The sequence below is a fragment of the Astyanax mexicanus genome, chromosome 17 (assembly GCF_023375975.1).
Source record: "Astyanax mexicanus isolate ESR-SI-001 chromosome 17, AstMex3_surface, whole genome shotgun sequence".
Lineage (NCBI taxonomy): Eukaryota > Metazoa > Chordata > Actinopteri > Characiformes > Acestrorhamphidae > Astyanax > Astyanax mexicanus.
Window position 1 is genome coordinate 5,230,733 of NC_064424.1, and position 22,860 is coordinate 5,253,592.

At 38.9% G+C, this 22,860-nt stretch overlaps 1 protein-coding gene across 1 annotated transcript in view; it reads left to right on the top strand.

Moving 5' to 3' along the window:
* rictorb (RPTOR independent companion of MTOR, complex 2b) overlaps positions 1-22,860 on the top strand; it is a 55,315-nt gene that overhangs the window by 18,997 nt on the left and 13,458 nt on the right. Inside the window, exons 15-31 of the mRNA XM_022675946.2 lie at positions 824-904; positions 2,467-2,567; positions 2,669-2,834; positions 3,916-4,017; positions 4,133-4,179; positions 4,271-4,406; positions 5,463-5,662; positions 7,609-7,735; positions 8,543-8,707; positions 9,336-9,412; positions 11,797-11,875; positions 12,138-12,247; positions 12,651-12,738; positions 13,383-13,475; positions 14,461-14,567; positions 14,776-15,023; positions 16,759-17,806. Of these exons, the coding sequence (XP_022531667.2) occupies positions 824-904; positions 2,467-2,567; positions 2,669-2,834; positions 3,916-4,017; positions 4,133-4,179; positions 4,271-4,406; positions 5,463-5,662; positions 7,609-7,735; positions 8,543-8,707; positions 9,336-9,412; positions 11,797-11,875; positions 12,138-12,247; positions 12,651-12,738; positions 13,383-13,475; positions 14,461-14,567; positions 14,776-15,023; positions 16,759-17,806 (2,975 nt within the window). The remainder of the gene's footprint in view (positions 1-823; positions 905-2,466; positions 2,568-2,668; positions 2,835-3,915; positions 4,018-4,132; positions 4,180-4,270; positions 4,407-5,462; positions 5,663-7,608; positions 7,736-8,542; positions 8,708-9,335; positions 9,413-11,796; positions 11,876-12,137; positions 12,248-12,650; positions 12,739-13,382; positions 13,476-14,460; positions 14,568-14,775; positions 15,024-16,758; positions 17,807-22,860) is intronic.

Here is a 22,860-nt window from a genome sequence, read left to right on the forward strand (position 1 = left end):
TTACTATTTTTCACTTTTAATCCTGGATATATGGAGATATTTGGAGAGCATTATTATTAGTATCGTGACATTCTGGATCATTGACTTCTGTTACAATTCTGATAAAATTCTTGTATTTTTTAATATTATAAAATATTATTTTCCTTTACGAAAATACCACAAGATATTGGGATATTATTTTAGGGCCATATCGCCTAATTGCTCATAATTACCATAAATAAAGTTAGGATTTGTTTTCCTTTACTCTTTAAGGGCATCAAATTTCTTCATGAAGCTAAATATTTATTCATAATAATAAATACATACAAGCACTGTCCTGGTGACAGTGATGTGATATAAGAAGGAGAGAATGTATAGGTTAGTGTTTTAAATATATTTAAAATAACTTTTTGTCTGACTTTTGTCGAATAGCTCACTTCCGTTTACCCCCAGCATTCTCAAATAGATGCCAATGCTCCCAACAGGTTACAATGCTAGTGATAGGGGCATAGAGTTACCCATCAAATAAATGACTATTTTTACATCATTAACAAACTCATAGTAGCTCCACATTTTATTGGTAGAATCCTGAGGGCCCTGATATTTTAAATGAGTCACTGGAAACTTTAAAAGTGCACAGATAGTTTGTTAGTCAGCTAAAATCAGGGGGTTTAGTGTTGTCCTAAATCTTTAAACTAACAGGTTTTTTGGGTCCATATAGGATGCCCATATATTTGCATGCCCCAGTACAGTCCTGCTGAATATTTAGACTCCAGGAAGCTCACTGTGTAAAGTAAGTGTTGAATCTGATGTCTGTGCTTGTTGAAACCTGCTGTGTCCTCAGGGGTTGGTGGAAGTAGTCACTAGCAGTGATGACAACATTTCAGTCCGAGCTACCATCCTCCTAGGAGAACTCTTGCACATGGTATTTATTCCTTTCATTTTATATCACAATAAATTAACCAGAGCTGTATCGTAGTGTTCTAATGAGTAGGTTGGGTTATTGACCTTGAAAATGGGATAAAAAATGTTAATAAATTAATTAAAAAAACATGTATTTTGTTGCAGTAGTAGGGATGTGCCATATCATATCATGTACTCAATAATATGGCAAAAATGTGACATAATAAAAAAACATATTTGGGTTTTTATGGCCTACTACCTAACATAGCATATGTGTTTCATCAAGTCAATTCAAGTAGTTTTTTTTGTCAATACTGCATATGTACAGGACATACAGATAATTGAAATTGTTACTCTTCTTTCTAAAAATGACAGTAAGTACAAAAAAAAATATGATGATGGGGTGATTAAGATGGAATGACAGTACAAGTACATGATCCCATTTAGTGCTGTGCGATATGACGATATTTATCTTGGGGACAATAGAAAAGTGTCTATCGTGCTACTTACCTTCTATTGTCTCTATTGTTTCTACAGTAACTTCATCATTTATTCATGCAAATATATAAAGTAGGCTATGATGAAATGTATGGGCGTGGTCACTTTGCATAAACTCGGTTTATATAAGTGATAATAAAGTAATCTTCGCAAAAAAAGCTTCATAATGTGGTTTTGCGACGTGACGCTGCTTTACATTATTTGACGGACACTTAAAAAAAATGTGTTAATTGAGTTTATTTTGATAACTCAAGTAAAATACCTGTATATATATATTTTTTTTAATTAGCTACTGCATCTACCTCATCTGTTTTCATTTGATTCATATATATTGCTGCACTAAAAGGTAGTAATTCTCATTTGTGAAAGTTTGGTTTAATGTCACTTTGAAATAAAAGTTGGAAAAAAGTAAGCAATGATATTATTTTGTCATATTTTTCAAAGAATAACTGAAAACATATTAAATGCGGTATATCATGATATATATCGTTATCGTAATATAAAAAATTCCATATCATGATATATGATTTTTCCCATATCGCCCAGCACTAATCCCATCCCATCTTAATCCCATCCCATCCCATTTAAACCCCCCCCCCCCCAAATCACTATTGCACTATTGTCTTCTGTCTCATTTATGTCTATTTGTGTCTTTGTTGTATTGAACATATAGTGTCTCCCATCCTTTTATAATATATATCTTATTTCTTATTATATCTTATTTCTGTACTTGCTGTAATTTTTAGGAAGGAGAGTAACGTAATTTTAATTCTCTGTATGTCCTGAACATATGCAGTATTGACAATAAAACTACTTGACTTGAAAAGAACCCGTATAATAGTAGTGCAAATATGGTATAATAGCTACAACTTAAAGAACTTAAAGTTCACAGATTTATGGGGAGTTAAAGTGAGTAATGCAAATCTACAAAGTAGTGAATAATACAAATAAAGAACAAAAATTAATAAGAATGTGTGTCCAATCGTTTGACTGGTACTGTATTTATTTTAATTCTATTTTAATGCAGTTTAAGAATAGGCATTTAGGCTTTTCCTTAATCTGACTGTTGTCTTATTTCCTCTGCAGGCCAACACCATCCTCCCTCACTCCCATAGCCACCACCTGCACTGCCTTCCCACGCTCATGAACATGGCGGCCTCCTTCGATATCCCTCAGGAGAAGCGGCTGTAAGGATTTCTCTCTTTTCTTCTTTCTTCTTGATGTAAGAGATGCAGTAAAATGTTCCAGATGCTGAAGTTTTCTTTATCTCTCTCTCTGATTCTGTTAGACGTGCCAGTGCTGCAGTAAACTACCTGAAGCGCTTCCATGAGAAGAAGAAGAGAGGCCCCAAGCCCAACAGCCTTTACCTGGACCACATCGTCCGCAAGTCAGCTCCTGCCCACTACTGCCGAGAGCAGCAACTGAGACCCCAGAAAGACATTTATGTGATTAAGGTATAGCCGGCATGTCCCCATGACATAAAGTGTGCAGGGTTAGTGGCTAATGCCGCCCAAAGGCCTAACATTGAAGAACCCCGAGTCTTACAGTAAGCCAGGGCGATATTAGCTAGCGTTTTTTCTCATGTAGCTTTTTTTAAAAAATTAAACGTGCAGAAAGTGCTTAGAGCGGTTTGCAGGTAATGCTAATGCTGCTCCAGCAGTGCTAGCCAGGGTTAGTAGCAGGCCAAATGCCGATAATACTCACCTATGAACAGCCAAAGAGCTAGCGCTTAAGAGGTAATGCTAATGCTACCCCAGCAGTGCTTGTTGGGGTTAGCAGCAGGCTACACGCCAATAATACTCACCTCTGAACGGCAAAAGTACTACCGCTTAGCGTGGTTAGCGACTAATGCTAATACTGCTCCACTTTCGAGTCTTTGTGCTGGAGAACTAAACAAAAAAAATATATATAAAGGTGTTCTTCAGCAGAGTGGCTTTACTGCTCTTTAATACCTGATTGGTAAAAATCATACATAAGGCGAACCGAATTATAAGACGCACTGAGGATTTTTGGGCAAATTTAAGGATTTTAAGTGCACCTTCTAGTGCGAAAAATACAATAGCAATTTTATTAATCTATAGGCAAGCCATCAACCACACAGCGTGCAGCTTGATTTAGGCGTGTAAGTATGTCTTTGCTGTCGTAACAATGGGAAAAGTACACCTTGGGCAAAAGGCATGTATTAATTCTCTTAATTAATCATGGGTGTGTTTGGGCATAATGTAAAATAAACCAGTCAGTGTGTCATTTGACATTTCCCTTTAGAAGACATATCAAGGTAGCTGCGCTGTTAAAATTGCAATCCTCTAAAGTTGGAGCACCCCTGCCTCTTAAAAGGAAACACACTCATGATTAATGAAGAGAATTAGTATATGCCTTTTTCTTACATTTTAAGTCACGCAAGGTGTACTTTTCCTGTCGTTACGATAGCAAAGACACACTGACACTTTGGTACGTGATTGACGGCTCACCTAAAGATTGCTAAAATTGGGTCCCTAAGTGTTATATCACTTAACTGTGGTGTTTTTGTTTAAGGATACTGAGGATGCACTGTTGATGAACCTCAGAGACAGCCATATTCTCAATCACAAGCAAAACCTGGACTGGAACTGGATCCTTATCGGTACAATACTAAAGGTTAGTAGCTCCATAAATCAGCGTACTATATATAGGCACATGTAATCTCTATATGTTTTGAATTTTGCATTTACTCTCTATAATTAAAACATGTTTTCTTGCATTATTGTTTCAGTGGCCAAATGTTAACTTGCGCAGCAACAAAGATGAACAGATGCACAAGTAAGAATATGGTATTTTTATTGTATTCCACTGTAACTGTGCTGTCGTAGCTGGTAAATTTATCAGATAAATGTGTAATTTTTTATTGTAGGTTTGTTCGGAGGCTCCTGTTCTTCTATAAACCCAGCAGTAAGCTGTATGCCAGCCTGGAGCTGGACCACAGCAAGGCCAAACAGCTGACGGTGGTCGGCTGCCAGTTCATTGAGTTCCTGCTGGAGTCAGATGAGGTGAGGGCAAATAAAGCCAAATGGAGGCGAGGTGGATGTGTGTTGTGAAATCAGATCTTTTTGCTGATATACAGTACCAGTCAGTACCAGTTTAGACACTCTAGAAATGCAGCGTTCTTCATTATTTAAAAATGTTCTTGACATCTTGTCTCTATTTTTTAGTCAGTTTTATGAGGTAGTGTCACCTGGAATTCAGGCTTTCAGTTAACAGCTGTGCTGAACTCATCAAGAGTTAATTACTTGAATTTCTTGTCTCTTAATAAAGTGTTTGAGAGCATCAGTTAAAGTAAAGTAGTGAAGAGGTAGAGTTACAGGTATACAGTGAATAGTGAATATTTGAGTAATGTTCTAATCCAGATTATAAGAAGCAAGAACTACTCAACTAAGTAAAGAAAAATTACTTTAAGGGGAAAAAAATCAAGAACTTTCAAAGTATCCTTAAGTGCAGTCGCACGGACCATCAAAAACGTTATGATGAAACTGGCTCTCATCAGGACCACCCCAGAAAAGATATACAGCTCTGAAAAAAAAATAAGAGAGCACTTCAGTTTCTGAATCTCTTTCTCTGATTCTCGGAGTGAAATAAACATTGTTGTTTTATTCTAGAAACTACAGACAACATTTCTCCCAAATTCCAAATAGAAATATTGTCATTTAGAGCATTTATTTGCAGAAAATGAGAAATGGCTAAAATAACAAAAAAGATGTAGAGCTTTCAGACCTCAAATAATGCAAAGAAAACAAGTTCATATTCATAAAGTTTTAAGAGTCAAGAAATCAATGTTTAGTGGAATAACCCTGGTTTTCCTCCACCAGTCTTACACATTGCTTTTGGATAACTTTATGCTTCTCACTCCTGGTGCAGAAATTCAAGCAGTTCAGTTTGGTGGTTTGATGGCTTGTGATCATCCATGATTCCTCTTGATTATATTCCAGAGGTTTTCCATTTGATAAAATCAAAGAAACTTGTCATTTTCAAGTGGTCTCTTATTTTTTTTCTACAGTTCAGTACATTTCTGTTCTTTTAAACTCATTGCCCGCTTCCCCTCTTCTCAGGATGGACAGGCGTACCTGGAGGACCTGGTGAAGGACATTGTTCAGTGGCTGTCCTCCTCATCTGGACTCAAACCGGATCGCAGCTTACAGAGCAACGGTCTCCTCAACACCCTCAGCCAGCACTACTTCCTCTTCCTGGGTACTCTGTCTGCCCACCCTAATGGTGTTAAATTATTGGAGAAATGCAGTGTCTTCCAGTGGTGAGTTAAAATAAAGCTTTTTTCTGGGGTGCATGATATGCATGTGCCACTGCTATGCAGCATGTTTAATGTATTTAATAAACAGGGTACCTGCAGGTCCTTAAATAGTCTTAAAGTGTCTTAAATTGTCTTAAATTTAATGTAAATTTGCTGTAGGTATTACATTTTCAGATGCTGCATTTAATGCCGGCGGAAAAGCACATGCTAAATTTAGCTGTGAGTTAGCTAACGTTACCGGAAAGAGAACTAAGGTTAACAGAGAGCTAGCTAATGTTAGTGGCAAGCTAGCTAACATACTAATGTAAGCAGCGAGTTATCTAGCTACATTACTGGGGAGACAACTAAGGTTAGCGGAGAGCTAGCTAACATAGTATCATTAGAGGCGAGCTAGCAAACATGCTAACATTATAACATTAGCAACGAGAGAGCTACCTTACTGGGGAGACAACTAAGGTTAGCGGAGAGCTAGCTAACATAGTATCATTGGAGGCGAGCTAGCAAACATGCTAACATTATAACATTAGCGAACAGAGATCTACATTACCGGGGAGAGAACTAAGGTTAGAGGATAGCTAGCTAACATAGTAACATTAGCGGCGAGCTAGGCAACATGCTAACATAATAACATTAGCGGCGAGTTAGCTACGTTACTGGGGAGAGAACTAAGGTTAGGGGAGAGCTAGCTAACATAATAACATTAGCAGCAAGTTATGTAGTTACATTATTGAAGAGAGAACTAAGGTTAGAGGATAGCTAGCTAATATAGTAACATTAATGGCGAGCTAGGCAACATGCTAACATAATAACATTAGCAGCGAGTTATGTAGCTACATTACTGAGGAGAGAACTAAGGTTAGAGGAAACTAGCTAACATAATAACATTAGCAGCGATTTAGCTACATTACTAGAGAGAGAACTAAGGTGAGCGGCAAGCTAGCTAACGTTAGCACCAACTAGATAACATAGTAATGTTATCAGTGATTTAGCTACGTTACTGGGGAGAGACCTAAGGTTAGCAGAAAGCTGGCTAACATTAGCATTGTGCTAGATAACATAGTAACATTATCAGCGGTTTAGCTACGTTACTGGGGAGAGACAGTACCAGTTTAGACACACTTAAAATTCAGGGTTTTTAATTATTTAAAAAATGTTCTTGGCATTTAAAAATACCTTAGCTGGATTTTCTCAGTCAGCTTTATGAGTTAGTCACCTGGAATTCAGGCTTTCAGTTAACAGCTGTGCTGAATTCATTAAGAGTTATTACTTGAATTTCTTGTCTCTTAATGTGTTTGAAAGCATCAGTTGTAAGGTTGTGAAGAGGTTGAGTTACAGGTATACAGTGGATTTGACTATATTTGAGTTATATTCTAATCCATATTATGGCAAGAACTACTCAACTATGTAAAGAAAAAATGACAAGAACTTGGAAAGTATCCTCAAGTGCAGTCGCACGGACCATCAACGTTATGATGTAACTGGCTCTCAACAGGACCGCACCAGAAAAGATATACATTACTGGGGAGAGAACTATGGTTACGGCAAGCTAGCTAACATTAGCTTCAAGCTAGATAACATAGTAACGTTAGCGGCGAGTTAGCTACATTAAGTTTTATTTTCTACCAAAGAAAATATCACCACATTTTTGGGTTTTCTAATATTTTTTGTTTTCTAAAAAAGGTCTTAAAAAGCATTTAATTTGACTTTTAAAATGGTGTCCTGTTAAGGGTACTGGCATGAGTTATTCAGAAATATTCTTTCATTGCTTCAGAAATATTGCTTCAGAAATATTGCTTCATGAATGCATTATTCAGTGCTTTTTAATTAAAAACTCTATGAATTCTAAAGAAAAACTGTTCTGTTGAATGATGGTTGGTTGCTGCTGTAGTTGTAGTAGTGATTATCTGCTCCTGTGTGCTGAATCATAGCTTCCCCTTTCCTCTCCACAGCCTGCTGAACCTCTGCTCCCTGAAGAATCAGGACCATCTTTTAAAGCTGACTGTATCCACACTGGACTATAGTCGAGACGGCTTAGCGCGAGTTATCCTCTCCAAGATCCTCACTGCTGCAACTGATGTAAGCAAATGACTTACTGAACTATGGTTAAAGAGTTGATATCAGCTGATATTATGGCCATACGGTGGCTGCATTTCACACTATTATCTAGTGCGATTTATCTATAAGTTTAACCAGTCAGGTAAGTAGTAAAGCTACTCCACTGAAGTACTGTGTAATACAGGAGTTTCTGTACCCTGCTGCTAACCCTGGCTAGCACTGCTGGAGCAGCACTAGCATTACTCCCTTACTTTGCTAAGCGCTAGCTCTTTTAGAGGTGAGTAATATCAATGCTCCAGCCGTAGTGCTGAAAAAATTTGGGAATTGCTAAACTCACCCAAATAAACATTAACAACGTTTTCTGGAGAGAAATCTGTGCAGCTCGTTTGACTTTAAAAGAGTGTTTTTTTTATTACAGTTTTGTTTACTTAAATTTACTTTACTTAGTTAGCTCTCCTGATTTACCAAATTTACAAGATAACCAAACCAGGTGTTAATATGTTGAGAACTAGAAATAACTTTAGAGAACTAGAAATAGATGTTTTAAGGAAAACAGGGCTGTAAAAGCTGTAACTGCTTTTTGTAAAATTGCTGTTTGTATTTATTGTAATGCTGTAATGTGTTTTACTGAGCTAATAAACACTTACTGCACAGATAAGAAGCGTTTTCTACACTGAAATTCCCACAGGTTTCTAAAACATTTGCACAATACTGTAGGTAATAGTAAAAAGATGATGTGAAAACACCTCATGATTGACTTCTATTGCAATTGTAATTGTTTGTGTGTGTGTGTGTGTGTGTGTGTGTGTGTGTGTGTGTGTAAAACAGAACTGCAGGCTCTATGCCACTAAGCACCTGCGAGTGCTGCTTCGTGCCAACGTGGAGTTCTTCAGTAACTGGGGCATCGAGCTGCTGGTCACTCAGCTCCACGACCGAAACAAGGCCATCTCTATGGAGGCCCTGGATATACTGGATGAAGCCTGTGAAGACAAGGTGAGAGATCTGGTTCGGCTAGGAGGACTAGTTCAGATACACTAGTTCGGTTTATTCAGTTTAAATATTCATTTTTGTATGGATACAGTAAGTAGAACTGTGCAATAGTTGGACAATAACTGGAGTTTTCAAAGATGTGTATAAATTTATTTACACACATCTTTATATATATATATATATATATATATATATATATATATATATATATATATATATATATATATATATATATATATATATATATATACACACACATACACACACACATACACACATCTTTAGCTCCAGCTCATCCCAGTTCATCAGATTTAGGTGTAGAAAATGAGTTAAGTAAAGAAAAACACTCTATGAGAAGGTGTGCCCAAATGTTGGCTGGTACTGTGTGCATATGGTCACCTATGTTGATAACTATATTACAGTGCAATTTATTAGGATAAAAATAAATTATAATAATATTATTCTTAAATGGTGCTGTCCAACTTAGCTCTAGCAATAGTTTAAACAAATGTTAAGCATCCCATCCTGGGCAGTAATGGTAGTGGAATTTTGAGTGTACCACACAAAGTTTGCCTGTTTTTACCTGTTTTCACCTGGTTTTTGATTTGATGTTTCCGTTTGTGATCTTTAGGCGAATCTTCATGCACTTATTCAGCTGAAACCAGCACTGACTCACCTGGGGGACAAGGGTGTGCTCTTACTTTTACGGTAAGTTACAGAACCTCTGCGTCGTTTGGCTGCATGTCTCGGGCTGACTGCAGTGAAAGACAATAGTCTGAAACAAGAAGAGACATTAAATACCTTTAAGAGAAGAGTGTTGTATGAATGAAGCTTTTGACTTTTTGGATTAGCAAGGACAAAAGGCATGTTAGTGGTGTGAATCTCTTTGATCAGATCGGATCAGATCTTTGAGTCACGGGTCCAGAAGAATGATTTTAAAAGATTCTGTTCATAAAGAAGGTTTATATTATGAAGTTGAATAATTGGAAATATATATATTTTTTATTTTCATGCAGCCCTGCTATTAACACAATCTTTTTAACGTGACCCATTTCTGACATTTGTCTGAACAGTTGTGCAAAAGAGCAACGTGTGACATTTCAGTTTTATCTTTGGCAGAATCACAGAAAAAAATAACAGGTTCCAGCGGCTCACATATGAGCTTATCGCAGAGAATCCGGTCAAGTTTGCTGTAAAAGTTTGTGGTAATTGACCACTGACACTTTCGTAGAGTGCTTTGTTTGTTTCCAGACTTTCTGACTTTTTACTTTGGGTCTGAACCAAAGTAGCAGGTGTGGAAGGAGGCGTGAACCACAGTCGGGACCAAATGACCATGATGAGTTTGGACCAATCAAAAGAGGAGGTCTTGATCTGGATCTACTGAACCAGGGTCTGGTTCACCTTCAGTGTGCAACACTTTTCTAAATAGTTCGGACTTTCAGATTAATTTGAGGACGTCGAGTTAGTGTTTAAACAAACCAAAGGAAAAAAATGGGTGTTGTGCACAGAAAAAAAAATAATCTAAGAAGAATCTTTTACACACAGGGTCCTTTTTAGTGATCTGTAGGTGAGCTGCGCATCATGCAGTTTGATTTAGGGCATCAGTGTGTCTTTGATATCGTAATGGACACAAAAAAGTATGCTTTGCACGGCTCAAAACACCCAAAAAGCATGAACTAATTCTTCTAAATAATCATTGGTGTGTTTTTAGCATAACTGGAAATAAACCAACCAATCAGTGAGTCACTTGCCGTTTCCTTTAAGAGAAATGTGGCACGTTCGTATCTTAACAGCGCAGCTCTTTTGCGTGTCTCAGCAGAGGATACTGTCCTGCTCATTCATGCTGTTAAGGTGTGCCAGCAGGTAATTTACGCGAACAGCAATGTTATTTTCTTCTTTATACTATTTATTGATAATATAAAAACTGGATTTGCGCTTTGCAACGTGCCCATGTGTGTGCAAGGTTTGAAAATAGACTGTTGATTGGGTGTAAGATAGCAAAGAGCATTGCGGTGCACCAAGCGCAGGGGGGACTTGTACATGAAGGGAAGTTGTATTCTGACAGAGAGCTAGAATTACTGATGAATTACCCACATAACTGATGACAACAGGATATAGTCATTTTTTTAAGTCCGCTAATTACCTGCAGTGTGAAACCGAAACTAAACGGAAGAAATACAGTATATATAACAGTGGTGTGCAGTGAGGCCCTTCTAACCCTTCAGAGAAGGGGTGACAATAAATGTATGTAAATAATTACATAATTTTTAATTAGGAAATATATTTTATAGCTATTGTAAGTGTAAGAATTTATTTTATAAATGAACTAAAACAAAAAAAACAGCAACTAATTCAAAGCATTAGTCTGTGTTTTTCAGTTGCTACAGGACTCTTATCTGACTGAGAGCGGTTTTAACCAATCAAAGCTTTTTAAAATGGCTTCTGCCCCCTTGTGTGTCTGTGTGACCCTTCTCCTGATTTTGAGAAGGTTGTAGTAATGAGTCTATTAGCAAAGTCGAAGAACAGTCTAACCAATCAAATTCATGATTTTCACTAGGGGGCGTATGGGGTGGTGGTTGCAGAAGAGGTACCCACTATATTCACTGCACACCACTGATACATAATGTAACAAAGACATGAACCCTGGTGTGGACTCTGCTCCAGACTTGCAGGTGTGAAAATGCTCTTTTGGCAATTTTGGTCACTAGAAACACTGAGCATTTGTGACAAATTATTTTAATGGGGACATCAGTCCAGATTTTTCAGAGGTCTGTTACTTCGCTGTGTAGCTTCTGAAACCCTCACTAACTGCTGTTGTGGGTTTTACTGTTTTCCTCACAGCCTTTTTTCTTCTACTTGATATAAAAAAGTCTCCTTAACTGCTGAATCTGGCTGTTCAGACGGAGTCGAATAATACTTTTTCAGTACCAGATAATAAAGTGGCCCAAATTGAAATTTAATCATGTCAGATTCAGTGTGTTTTTTGCTGTTTACACTGCTGCTGTGAGGACGATGCCTAATAAGAGTTACAACGCTGTTCCACTAGTGTTTTTCCTTTTATACATGACTTGTTTTTGTTTATGTCTCTCCAGGTTCTTGTCTATTCCAAAGGGTTTCTCCTACCTCAATGAGAGGGGCTACGTCTCCAAGCAGCTGGAGAAATGGCAGAAGGTGCTGTATATATCTTATGTATATAATTAGTAGTGTCAATAATAATTAGTTGAGGCATTACTTAACCATTTAACAATGTTAATTATTATATATTATTGAAAGTGCTGTTAATTGTGACCGTTATTATAAAGTGTTACCTTGTAAATAAAGGAATTTTTTGTTCTAATTACTTCTCACTAACCTCCACTAAAAATATGATTTAGATTATTCTGGCACATTTCCCTGTTGTATTAACAGCACTCTGTTTCATCTTTTGATAAAGGAATATAACCTCAAATACGTGGACCTAATAGAGGAGCAGTTGAATGAAGCACTCACTACTTACCGCAAACCTGTCGATGGAGACAACTATGTGCGCCGGAGCAACCAAAGGTAAACCAAAGGAGATTATTCTTTATATCTACGTATATCTGTGTTTTTGTAGATTAATGCTAAAGTGATCCAAACTCTAAGAAAAAGCATATGGAATTATTTATTAAACTAAAAAAGTGTTAAACAAAATAGAATATGTCTTATATTTTACATTCTTCAAAGTAGCACCATTTTGGCATTTTCTCAGTCAGTTTTATGAGGTAGAATCACCTGGAATTCAGGCTTTCAGTTAACAGCTGTGCTGAACTCATCAAGAGTTAATTACTTGAATTTCTTGTCTCTTAATAAAGTGTTTGAGAGCATCAGTTAAAGTAAAGTAGTGAAGAGGTAGAGTTACAGGTATACAGTGAATAGTGAATATTTGAATAATGTTCTACTCACATTTTTCTGTGGCTTCCATCAGGTTGCAAAGGCCAAACGTTTATCTTCCTGTGCATCTGTATGGCCAGCTGGTGCATGATAAGACTGGTTGCAATCTCCTAGAGGCTCAGGTAAAAACTAAAATCAGATTTCTTATTAAAATTAAATAAATATTTTGTAAATATGCATTCATATACAGCTCTGGGGACAAAATTAATAGACATTTGTTGTTTTATTCTATAAACTACGTAGAGCATTTCTCCCAAATTCCAAATAAAATATTGTCATTTTAGAGCATTTATTTGCAGAAAATGAGAAATGGCTGAAATAACAAAAAAATAATGCAAAGATCAGTTCAGTTTCAAGTTTTAAGAGTTCAGAAATCAATATTTGGTGGAATAACCCTGGTGGTTTTTAATCACAGTTCTTTTCGTGCATCTTGGCATCATGTTCTCCTCCACCAGTCTTACACACTGCTTTTGGATAACTTTATGCTGCTTTACTCCTGCTGCAAAAATTCAAGCAGTTCAGTTTGGTGGTTTGATGGCTTGTGATCTTCCATCTTACTCTTGATTATATTCCAGAGGTTTTCAATTTGGTCAAATCAAAGAAACTCATTTTTAAATTAATCAGTTCAGTCTCTTTTTTTTATCCAGAGCTGTATAGTTTCTTTTTTTGAAGCACCCATGTATTTTGTCTTTTCATTTTTATAGCTTGCTTTTGATCTATTGCGTTTTTTTTCTCTTTCTCTTATCTCATTCTCTCTCTGTGACAGAATGTCGTACCAGACCTAAGTTACACGGTGCGCTCCCCGGTGCTGGACACGTGGGAGGGCATCAAACAACTTAAAGCTGCTTTGTGGGCCTTGGTAGGTACAGCTCCATCTGTGTGTGTTTAGCTTTATACACTTTTTTTCAACAGTGTGTTTGGGATCATTCCTAGTCAAGTCATTAATATCATTCTTATTATACGATAAATAAACATAGGATTTCAGCTCTTGCTCATAAATATTTATACATGCAAACATATCGCCTCGGATTGGCTGACAGCACTGCGACTCCATGAGCCAGCGAGACGGACAACAGTTACAAACATTTAAAATAAAGACATTTTTACACTAATAACAGTCTTTGCAGTGTCATATGTTACTTTCCAACATGTGTAATAATGCCCTGCTAAGTGCAGTTCAGCCACTGACCTAGTCTTAAAGTCTCTGTAAAACACCAAATCCACCGGAGATCCTATGTAAATCTAGTTACTTCTACACAGAGGTGGGTAGTCCAGGTTCAAAAAGTAAAAATCAACCCCGAGGTTTTGTTGGCTGAGTCGCAGCAGAGCCGCCCAGGCAGTTGGAACAAAACCCTGTGGTGGATTTTTACTTTTAACTAGTGTAAACAAAACTGTTCTAAACATACACTGCTGGTGGCTTTCTATAGACAATTTCGAATCACTTGTTGCTTAGCTCTGAATTACTGGGTAAAGCGTATATATAACACTTATGTGTTATTCGCACAAATAACACAGGAATAAACTGCATGCTGTTCCTAGCGCTGTTAGATTCTATCTGACGAGATGGCATCTGCCTGTGGGTGGTCACGAGCCGAGGTGGGTGGGGCCATGAATACTAATTCATGGGTTAACGTAGACACGGTGCTTTTCCTGATCGACTTGTTTTTCTGAATATTTTCTTTTACTAACTACTGCAGACAATGGAGCTTAAGGAAGTGTGTGATTGTGTGTGTAGGTGTGTAAAAGTGTGTGTAGGTGTGTGTGTGTGTTGCGTAAGTCTCCACGTATTTCGTCAGCTTTTGGAGAAAATTCCCTGAACCTGCTTATTATGTTTTTGACCGCAGGGTAATATTGGCACATCAAACTGGGGTCTGAACCTGCTGCAGGAGGAAAATGTGATTCCAGACATTGTGACTTTGGCCCACCACTGTGAGGTTCTCTCCATCCGGGGGTAGGTTACCACAAACCACAAACATCCCCTCTACTTTCCGTATATATGCCCGTTTTTAGGAAAAATGGAAAAACAGGAATATAAAAAGAAAAAGAAAGCAGTTTTGTGCAAGTTTGCCTCACCTACATTTCTTAAGCATTCTCCAACATCTGAGTCATCTTCCTCCCTGACTTACTGAACCTGTTTCCTCCTCCCCCTCCCCCTCCAGGACCTGTTTGTATGTGCTGGGTCTCATTTCTAAGACGAAGCAGGGCTGTGAGCTGCTGAAGCTGCAGGGCTGGGATGCAGTGAGGCACAGCCGCAGGCAGCAGTGGCCCGTGGTTCCTGATGAAGTAGAGCAGCAGCAGCAGCAGCTGCCGGCCCCCACCCTGCTCTCCTCCGTCCCCAGCACCCTCAGCCTCAACTCCGAGTCCACCAGCTCCAGACACAACAGCGAGAGCGACTCCACCCAGCCCAGTGAGTGTGCAGAGGAAGCACTCAGCAGCCATTAGACACATTAGCGGCTCCGGGTCTTACATTTCTCGCTTTTAAATTACCTCTGCTGAGTGCATTACCTAGGAATACACAGTGCGTGGCTGTTATTGTGGTGTAAATGATTGCTCACAGTGATGTTGACTTTAGCTCTGGCTTGTTTTTCTTTAATATTTAATAATAGGGATGCACCAAAAATATTGGCAACCGACTGAAAAACGTTCCTTGTTCAGCCGAACATGTGAAAATACATACACACAAAAATTATATTTTAGCAAGATGTAGTCATAGTGTCTACAAGTCATAATAAAACTTGATTTATGCAATTAAAGCTTCTTAAAAAAGTGTCTTATTGTATTGGCAGATAATTTTGTTTAATTCATGAAACAACTGATAAGAAATAATGCTTAGAGGCTCCGCGTGGAGATCGCTGGTTCTAATCCCGGTTATGTAGCTTGCCTTCAGAGAGCACAACTGGCCTTGCTTTCTCTGGGTGGGTAGATGGCTGCGCCTGTGAGCTGATGTATCAGAACCGAGTCGCTGCATTTTCCTCCCAATGCGCTGTGATGCTACTCGGCAATGCTGCATCAGCAGCAGCAGCTCAAAAACAGGCGGTGACTGAATTCAAACGTATCGGTGGAGGCGTGTGCTAGTCTTCACTGTGCTAGTGATAGGGGGATATACAGCTGGCTAGCAGCTGAGTGGGTGGAACAGTTGGCCAGATAAATTGGGAGAAGAAAGAAACAATGCTTAAAACAAGCTAAAATATCTGATAAGGAATTAGACACTATAATTCACTAGTTAATAGTTAACTTTAAATTAGCTAAGATTAAAATTTTGAACGATTTATACTGAACAGTGACTTATTAATTTAGGTATTATTGCGTTCTTTACTCTAATGTTAGAACTGTTGTCAGCAGTGGTAGCACTTTACTGGATTCCAAGATGCGAAACGGATCCAAAAAGACATTTGAAAGCGATTTGATATAATTACAGTATTGATACAGCTCTGGGAAAAAGAAACCACTTTAGTTTCTGAATCAGTTTCTCTGATTTCGCTATTTATAGGTTTGTGTTTGAGTAAAATTAACATTCTTGTTTTATTCTATAAACTACAGACAACATTTCTCCCAAATTCCAAATAAAAATATTGTCATTTAGAGCGTTTATTTACAGAAAATGAGAAATGGCTGAAATAAAAAAAAAGATGCAGAGCTTTCAGACCTCAAATAATGCAAAGAAAACAAGTTCATATTCATAAAGTTTTAAGAGTTCAGAAATCAATATTTGGTGGAATAACCCTGGTGGTTTTTAATCACAGTTTTCCTGCTTCTTGGCATCATGTTGTCCTCCACCAGTCTTACACACTGCTTTTGGATAACTTTATGCATTTACTCCTGGTGCAAAAATTCAAGGAGTTCAACTTGGTTTTATGGCTTGTAGTTTTCAATTTGGGAAAATCAAAGAAACTATACTGTCCCAACCCTAGTATATACTATACTTGTTGTTGGTGTCTGCGGTGATGTTTAAATGTTCAGTCTTTAATAAATATTCATGCATTGTAGTTTTGCCTTTCCCTTTTCTTTTTTAAATAGCCAGGCAAAATACATTTATGCTGTTTAATTCATGCAGTGATACCAAAATGTTTGATTTTGTTCAATTTTAGCCAAAAACTGTTATTTTAGTTATCTATATCTAACGTGTTTCTTCTGTTTTTCAGGCATGTACATAATGGATGATGATAAGTTAGACGGTTCAGAGCTGTCTGAGGACCAGCCTCTGTACTTCAGGTCTAAGCTGTTGAAAGACCGCAGCCCCTTCACCATCCTGGCCTCCAGCCGCTTCGTTCGGAACCGCTTCCTCATCTCCCTCTCCAGCAAGAAGCTGCGCAGCACCAGCGACCCCAAAGGCAGCGGCGGGGGCAGCGGCAGCAGCAGCAAGCACAACAGCGACCTAAAGCTAGGAGGCCTTCGGAGGAACCGCACAGTCACCGAACCCTCCGTCTACTCCCCGGGGCAGGGGGACGTGTTCAGCCCTGTCTTTGCTGATGGACATCTGCCCAAAAGCCCCTCGGTGAGCTTAGAGACCTCTTTTGTGGGCAGCAAGACTGCAGAGCACCAGGGGAGCACGCCCAGCATCACCGAGGGGGAGGTGCGCGTGCCCCGGGCGTCGGACCGGAGCTCGGGAAGCGCAGACGGCCAGCGAGAACAGACCAGCCGGGAGAGGCTGGCCGGAGATGGGTCCTCCACCGGAGGTGGGGGGCAGTTTAAAAGCCGCAGCCAGAGCTTTAACACGGACACCACCACCAGCGGCATCAGCTCCATGAGCTCCAGCCCCTCCCGAGAGACGGTGGGTGTCGTGGACGCTTCCACCATAGACACGGACTGCGTCAGCCTCAACACGGTCATCAGCGCCCAAACCATCAAAACGCTCCACTCCCTCACTCCCCAGTCCAACCACCTGCCCCTGTCCAAGTCCAACTCTGTCCTCCTGGTTCCCCCAGGCTCCTCCCACACGCTGCCCCGCAGGGCGCAGTCGCTCAAATCCCCCTCTGTCACCACCATCACCAGCCTGACAGACTGCAGCTTCATGTACGCCAGTCCCAGAGACGCCCTGGGCTACGCCACGCTCAAACGTCTTCAGCAGCAGCGCATCCACCCCTCCCTCTCCCACAGCGAGGCGCTGGCCTCCCCCGCCAAGGACGTGCTCTTCACCGACGCCATCACCATGAAAACAGGCAGTCTAGACTCCAGGCTCACGTCCAGAAGGTAGGTTCTCACACACACAAGAGAAAGAGAGAGCTGGCATCAAACTGTCATTCACAGTTCTCTCTTCTTCTTCTTCTTCTTCTGTTTTACTGTTGAGCTCTGGAAAAACAAATAAAATAAGAGAGTTTCTTTGATTTTACCAAACTGAAAACCTCTGGAATATAATCAAGAGGAAGATGGATGATCACAAGCCATCAAACCTTTAAGCTGAAGAGCTTAAATTTTCGCACCAGGAGTGGCTCCCATAAAGTTATCCAAAAGCAGTGTGTAAGACTGGTGGAGGAGAACATGATGCCAAGATGCATGAAAAAACTGTGATTAAAATCCACCAGGGTTATTCCACCAAATATTGATTTCTGAGCTCTTAAAACTATGAAAATAAATTATTTTCTTTGACAATGACGGTATTGACAAAAAAAATATTTGGAATTTGGGAGAAATGTTGTCTGTAGTTTATAGAATAAAACAACAATGTTCATTTTACTCAAACATAAACCTATAAGTAGCAAAATCAGAGAAACTGATTCAGAAACTGAAGTACTCTCTTAATTTTTTTCCAGAGCTGTATAAACACAGGCTTAACCAGTTTTGCTAATAAGTATTGCGCAGTCACTGGACACTTTTTCAGGAAAACCCACTTTGCTGGTGTTTTTATTAGCAAGGGCAGTGTATTAACATGAATGGGGTTTAATTGGTTTATATACTCTGAATTAGGGTATTCAAATATGTGAGCGAATCACAAAATAACTATTAAGATTTTTAGTTCTTACTTAACTTTGATCAATTTGTAAACAGACTGCACTGTTTAAAGTGATGCACAAGCTATTTTTTTCTTTCATTTCATAAAAAAAAAGTATGAATCGTAAACAGCTCTTACTTGCAACTTACATGCAGCTTTTGTATTAAAAACAGTGTAAACATAACACAACCTCCTCGTATTTCAGTTTTCATATAAGGAAAAGTGTAAAATATGAAAATCACTGTTATATAAATGAGTTATTTACAGATTTCTGACAGAAGTGAATGTCTATCTACTGAGATTCACTCTGGCAGCATCTAAACGTAAAGATGCACAATCTCCATTATCCCTTAAAAGAAAAATTAAAACGGCATTAACACAGTAATTCAGTTAATCAAATGAATTCCATTAACCTCCCAGCTCTATTCTGAATATTCTTAATAATTAAAAGGTGCATTGCTTTTTAAAATGGTGTAAAAGTTTAATTATATACTCATTTATTGTCATTATATCATAGCGTAAAATAATTCTAAAATGGCAATAATACCGTTTATCATGACGAACTTTGTTATACTAGTTTTTCCCACACACCTATGCTCAGTTTGCTCAAGCTCATGATTCACTTAAATTTAGTAAGTGCATCAGTTGCATCATGGACTGCAGGAAACGTCTGCTTGGTTATCCGTCTTTCTGTATCCTGCTGAAACATGCAGAATATTTTCACTCTCTTCCCTTTTCCCTGAAAAGTTGGGTCACAACCACATCTGTTTAAAATGGGCGTGTTTATTTTTGCAAGACTCAGTTCCTTGTCTTAAACACTGTAAACAAAATATTTTTTAAAGCCCCTAGGAACACGTTTTGATATTATTTTGGAAAATCAATATACCGTATTTTTAAAATTAAACATTTTGCTAAAAGTCTACTTATAATCCGGTGCTCCTTATGTATGAATTCTACCAGTCAGGTATTAAGGAGCAGTAATATAGTAAGTATACAGGTGATTTTTCAGTGAATTTTCTCCAGCACTAAGGCTGGGTGCAGCAGCATTAGCATTAGCCGCTAACCACAGCACTAGCTCTTTCACCATTCAGAGGTGAGTATATTGGACTGTAGTCTATGTAATTATCGTGTTAAAACAAGCTACATAGGACGCACCACTAGCTGATAGAGCCCTGGGTAACCAGAACATTTAGGATTCCTTAGTCTTGTGCTATTGGGCGACATTTACGTCACGCCAGCACTGCGGTTAGCTGCTAATGCTAATGCTGCTGCACCCAGCCTTAGTGCTGGAAAAACTTTGCGGAAAACTGACCCTTAGACAAAATATTGGAAATCTAAGCTTACTATAAATAAACAGAAGCACTTTACTCACCCAAACAGGAGATAAATCTGTGTAGATTACCATTCAGCGATCGTTTGACTTTGAAAGAAGTCTTTTTTTTTTCTTTTTTTTAAGAATTACAGTTTTGTTAAATTAGGCGCTTTCCGCCAGCTTTCCCACTGGAAGGGAAACATGGCAAAACCCTTGCTCACTTCGATTTAGGCGTCCTTACTAGTGTCGCTTAATGCTCTTTATAATCCAGTGCACATTCTATATAACAATAGACGTTCATTGCGCCTTATAATCCGAAAAAATAAATAATATTAATAATAATCTGAAAAATGGAAACCCCAATGCAGAAATATGGTAATCAAAAGAAATTACTAAGCAAGCAGTTAAGACAAAACAAGCATGCACACACAGTGATATATACACTGCCTGACCAAAAACATGTCTCTCACACTGTGAGACATATAAAAGTGCACTGTAAAAAGTGCCTTTCAGTAGTTCACACGACACAACTAAGCGAGAACCTAGTGATCAGATTTTGTCAGCATAAAGCGGCTAACAAAACAGGCTAAAATCATGTTCTGTGGTCTAGACCAGAGACTGTAAAAAAGATGGACGCCGTGTCTACTTTCCCATACATTTCAATGAAAATGAAGCCAAAATCTTCCGCCATGTTGGCGATCCTGCCACCCAATTCTGCGCAGTAGAGACCAGAGGAGGGAGAAAGACTGTGGATAGCAACCTACTCATTTAAATAACCCCGCCCCTGAGGGCTGCCTCGCGGTCACAGACTGCAGAGCGGAGCTGAGTGGAGCTGACGGTCTGTTATTGGTCCCGCCCATAAGCAGCCCTTTTACCATAACCACACCTTTGACATTATAATTGACAATATAAGCAAAGGTTACACTAGCTGCTGCATTTAAATAATGGAGGTAGAATTACAGAATATTAGAAAAAAACGTGATTAAAAGTTGTTCTGTTTTGCCATTGAAACCTGTGGGGATGGGTGGAGTTACACAGCTTTCTGCAGCCGAACAGCAGGGGGCGCCCGACCTGTGGTGGCTTCACTTTTGAGAGACGATGCTCTGTCCAGCTATATACAGTCTATGGTCTAGACATGTTAGCATTAGCTCACCAGGTTGTTCAGCCTTAAAAGAAGATGAAGCCATGTTAGCTTAATGACTAATTAAGTGACTAATTAAAAAGAAAACTCAGATTTAGGCTCCCAGGGGCTTTAAGTCTCAGTTCAGCTTGTTATTATTGCATTTTTATTGCAAATGTTAAAGCTACATATCAGACTGGATATGTACAGTGAGTACAACCCTCACATTTCTGCAGATATTTAAGTATATCTTTTTTTTATGGGAAAACACTGACAAAATGACACTTTGACACAATGAAAAGTAGTCTATGTGCAGCTTATATAACATAAATGAATTCTTCCCTCATAATAACTCAATATACAGACATCAATGTCCATTAAAATCACCCACAACAAAAGTGACTACACACCTTAATGTCCAAATTCAGCACTGCTAGTCATTTTCCCTCCAAAATATCATGTGACTCGTTACTAGGTTACTAGGTCTCAGGTGTGCATAGGGAGCGGGTGTGTTCAATTTTGTAGTAAAGCTCTCACACTCTCTCATACTGCTCACTGAAAGTTCCAACATGGCACCTCATGCCAAAGAACTCTCTGAGGATCTTAAAAGATGAATTGTTGCGCTACATTAAGATGGCCAAGGCTACAAGAAGATTGCCGACACCCTGAAACTGAGCTGCAGCACAGTGGCTGAGATCATCCAGCATTTTAAAAGAGCAGAGCCCACTCACTTTTGTGATACACTGTATTTACTATTTACAAACATTAGATTTGGCCATAAGATATATTTGTTTTTGAATTCTGTGTACTTCCAGTTAGCCCCTATAGTAAAATCTGACCTTTGTGGGGGGAATAATGTGAACTGTTTCTGATGGTCCCTCTCAGGTATTCTAAAAAGCGCTTCAGCTGTCTGGGCCAAGACTCAGGCAGACCCCGCCGCCGATTTCTCCTCCCACGGTGCGTGGACCACCTTAAGGACCGGTGTCTCTCTGATGTCTGTAAAGGCCGGTCCTGTCCTTTTTTAAAAAAAAAAAAAAACTTTTACCCCTTGCATCCAAACAGCCCCCAGCCCGCTTCATCAGACATGCTTTTCCCCCATTTTGATTGGTCACAAGTGTCCCTGTTTTGCATATTCCTGCCCTGTTGATTCTGAGCAGCCGTGACTCCACCTCTCCACCTCAGTCCCAGTGTTCCCCGTTCAGCATCAGCAGAACCTCCTCCTCCTCTCCTCCCAGTGATCTGAAGAGTCAGAATAGAGGAATGACTCTGCTGTAGATCCTCCTGCTCAATATTATTCCTGTTAGAAATGCAGATCCTGCAGATCATGGAATTCTACCCTGTTTATTCCCTGCAGTCTTTCAGTGCCTGAATCAGAGGCATGTGGAGTTTAACTGCTTAAACTAGCATCCTAATCAATTATTCCTAATCATATTTCTATTATTTATATAACTGAGAAATACATTTAGTTAAATTCTTTAATTGTTGTTCAAACTAATTTCATAGCCTCTAATTGCATTTCTCTCTCTCTCTCAGTCTCTCTCTCAATTTCTTTCTGTTCTTACTGTTTTTTTTCTTTCTTTTTTATCTCTGTGCAGCTCTCTCTTTCTCTCCCTCTCTTTCTTTTCCTATCTCTTTCTCTGTCTCACTTTGACTTTCTCTGTCTCTTTCTTTCTCTCTGTGACGCTCGGTCTCTTTCTTTCTCTGTTTCTTTATCTCTCTGTGTATCTCTGACTTTCTCTCTCTGTGTTATCTGTGTTGCCTTCTTTCTTTCTTTCTTTCTCTGTGTTGTTCTCTCTCTCTTTCACCTCTGTCATTTTCTTTCTTTTTCTCTATTTGTCTTTCTCTTTCTCTGTCGCTTGCTCTCTTTCTTTCTTTATCTGTCT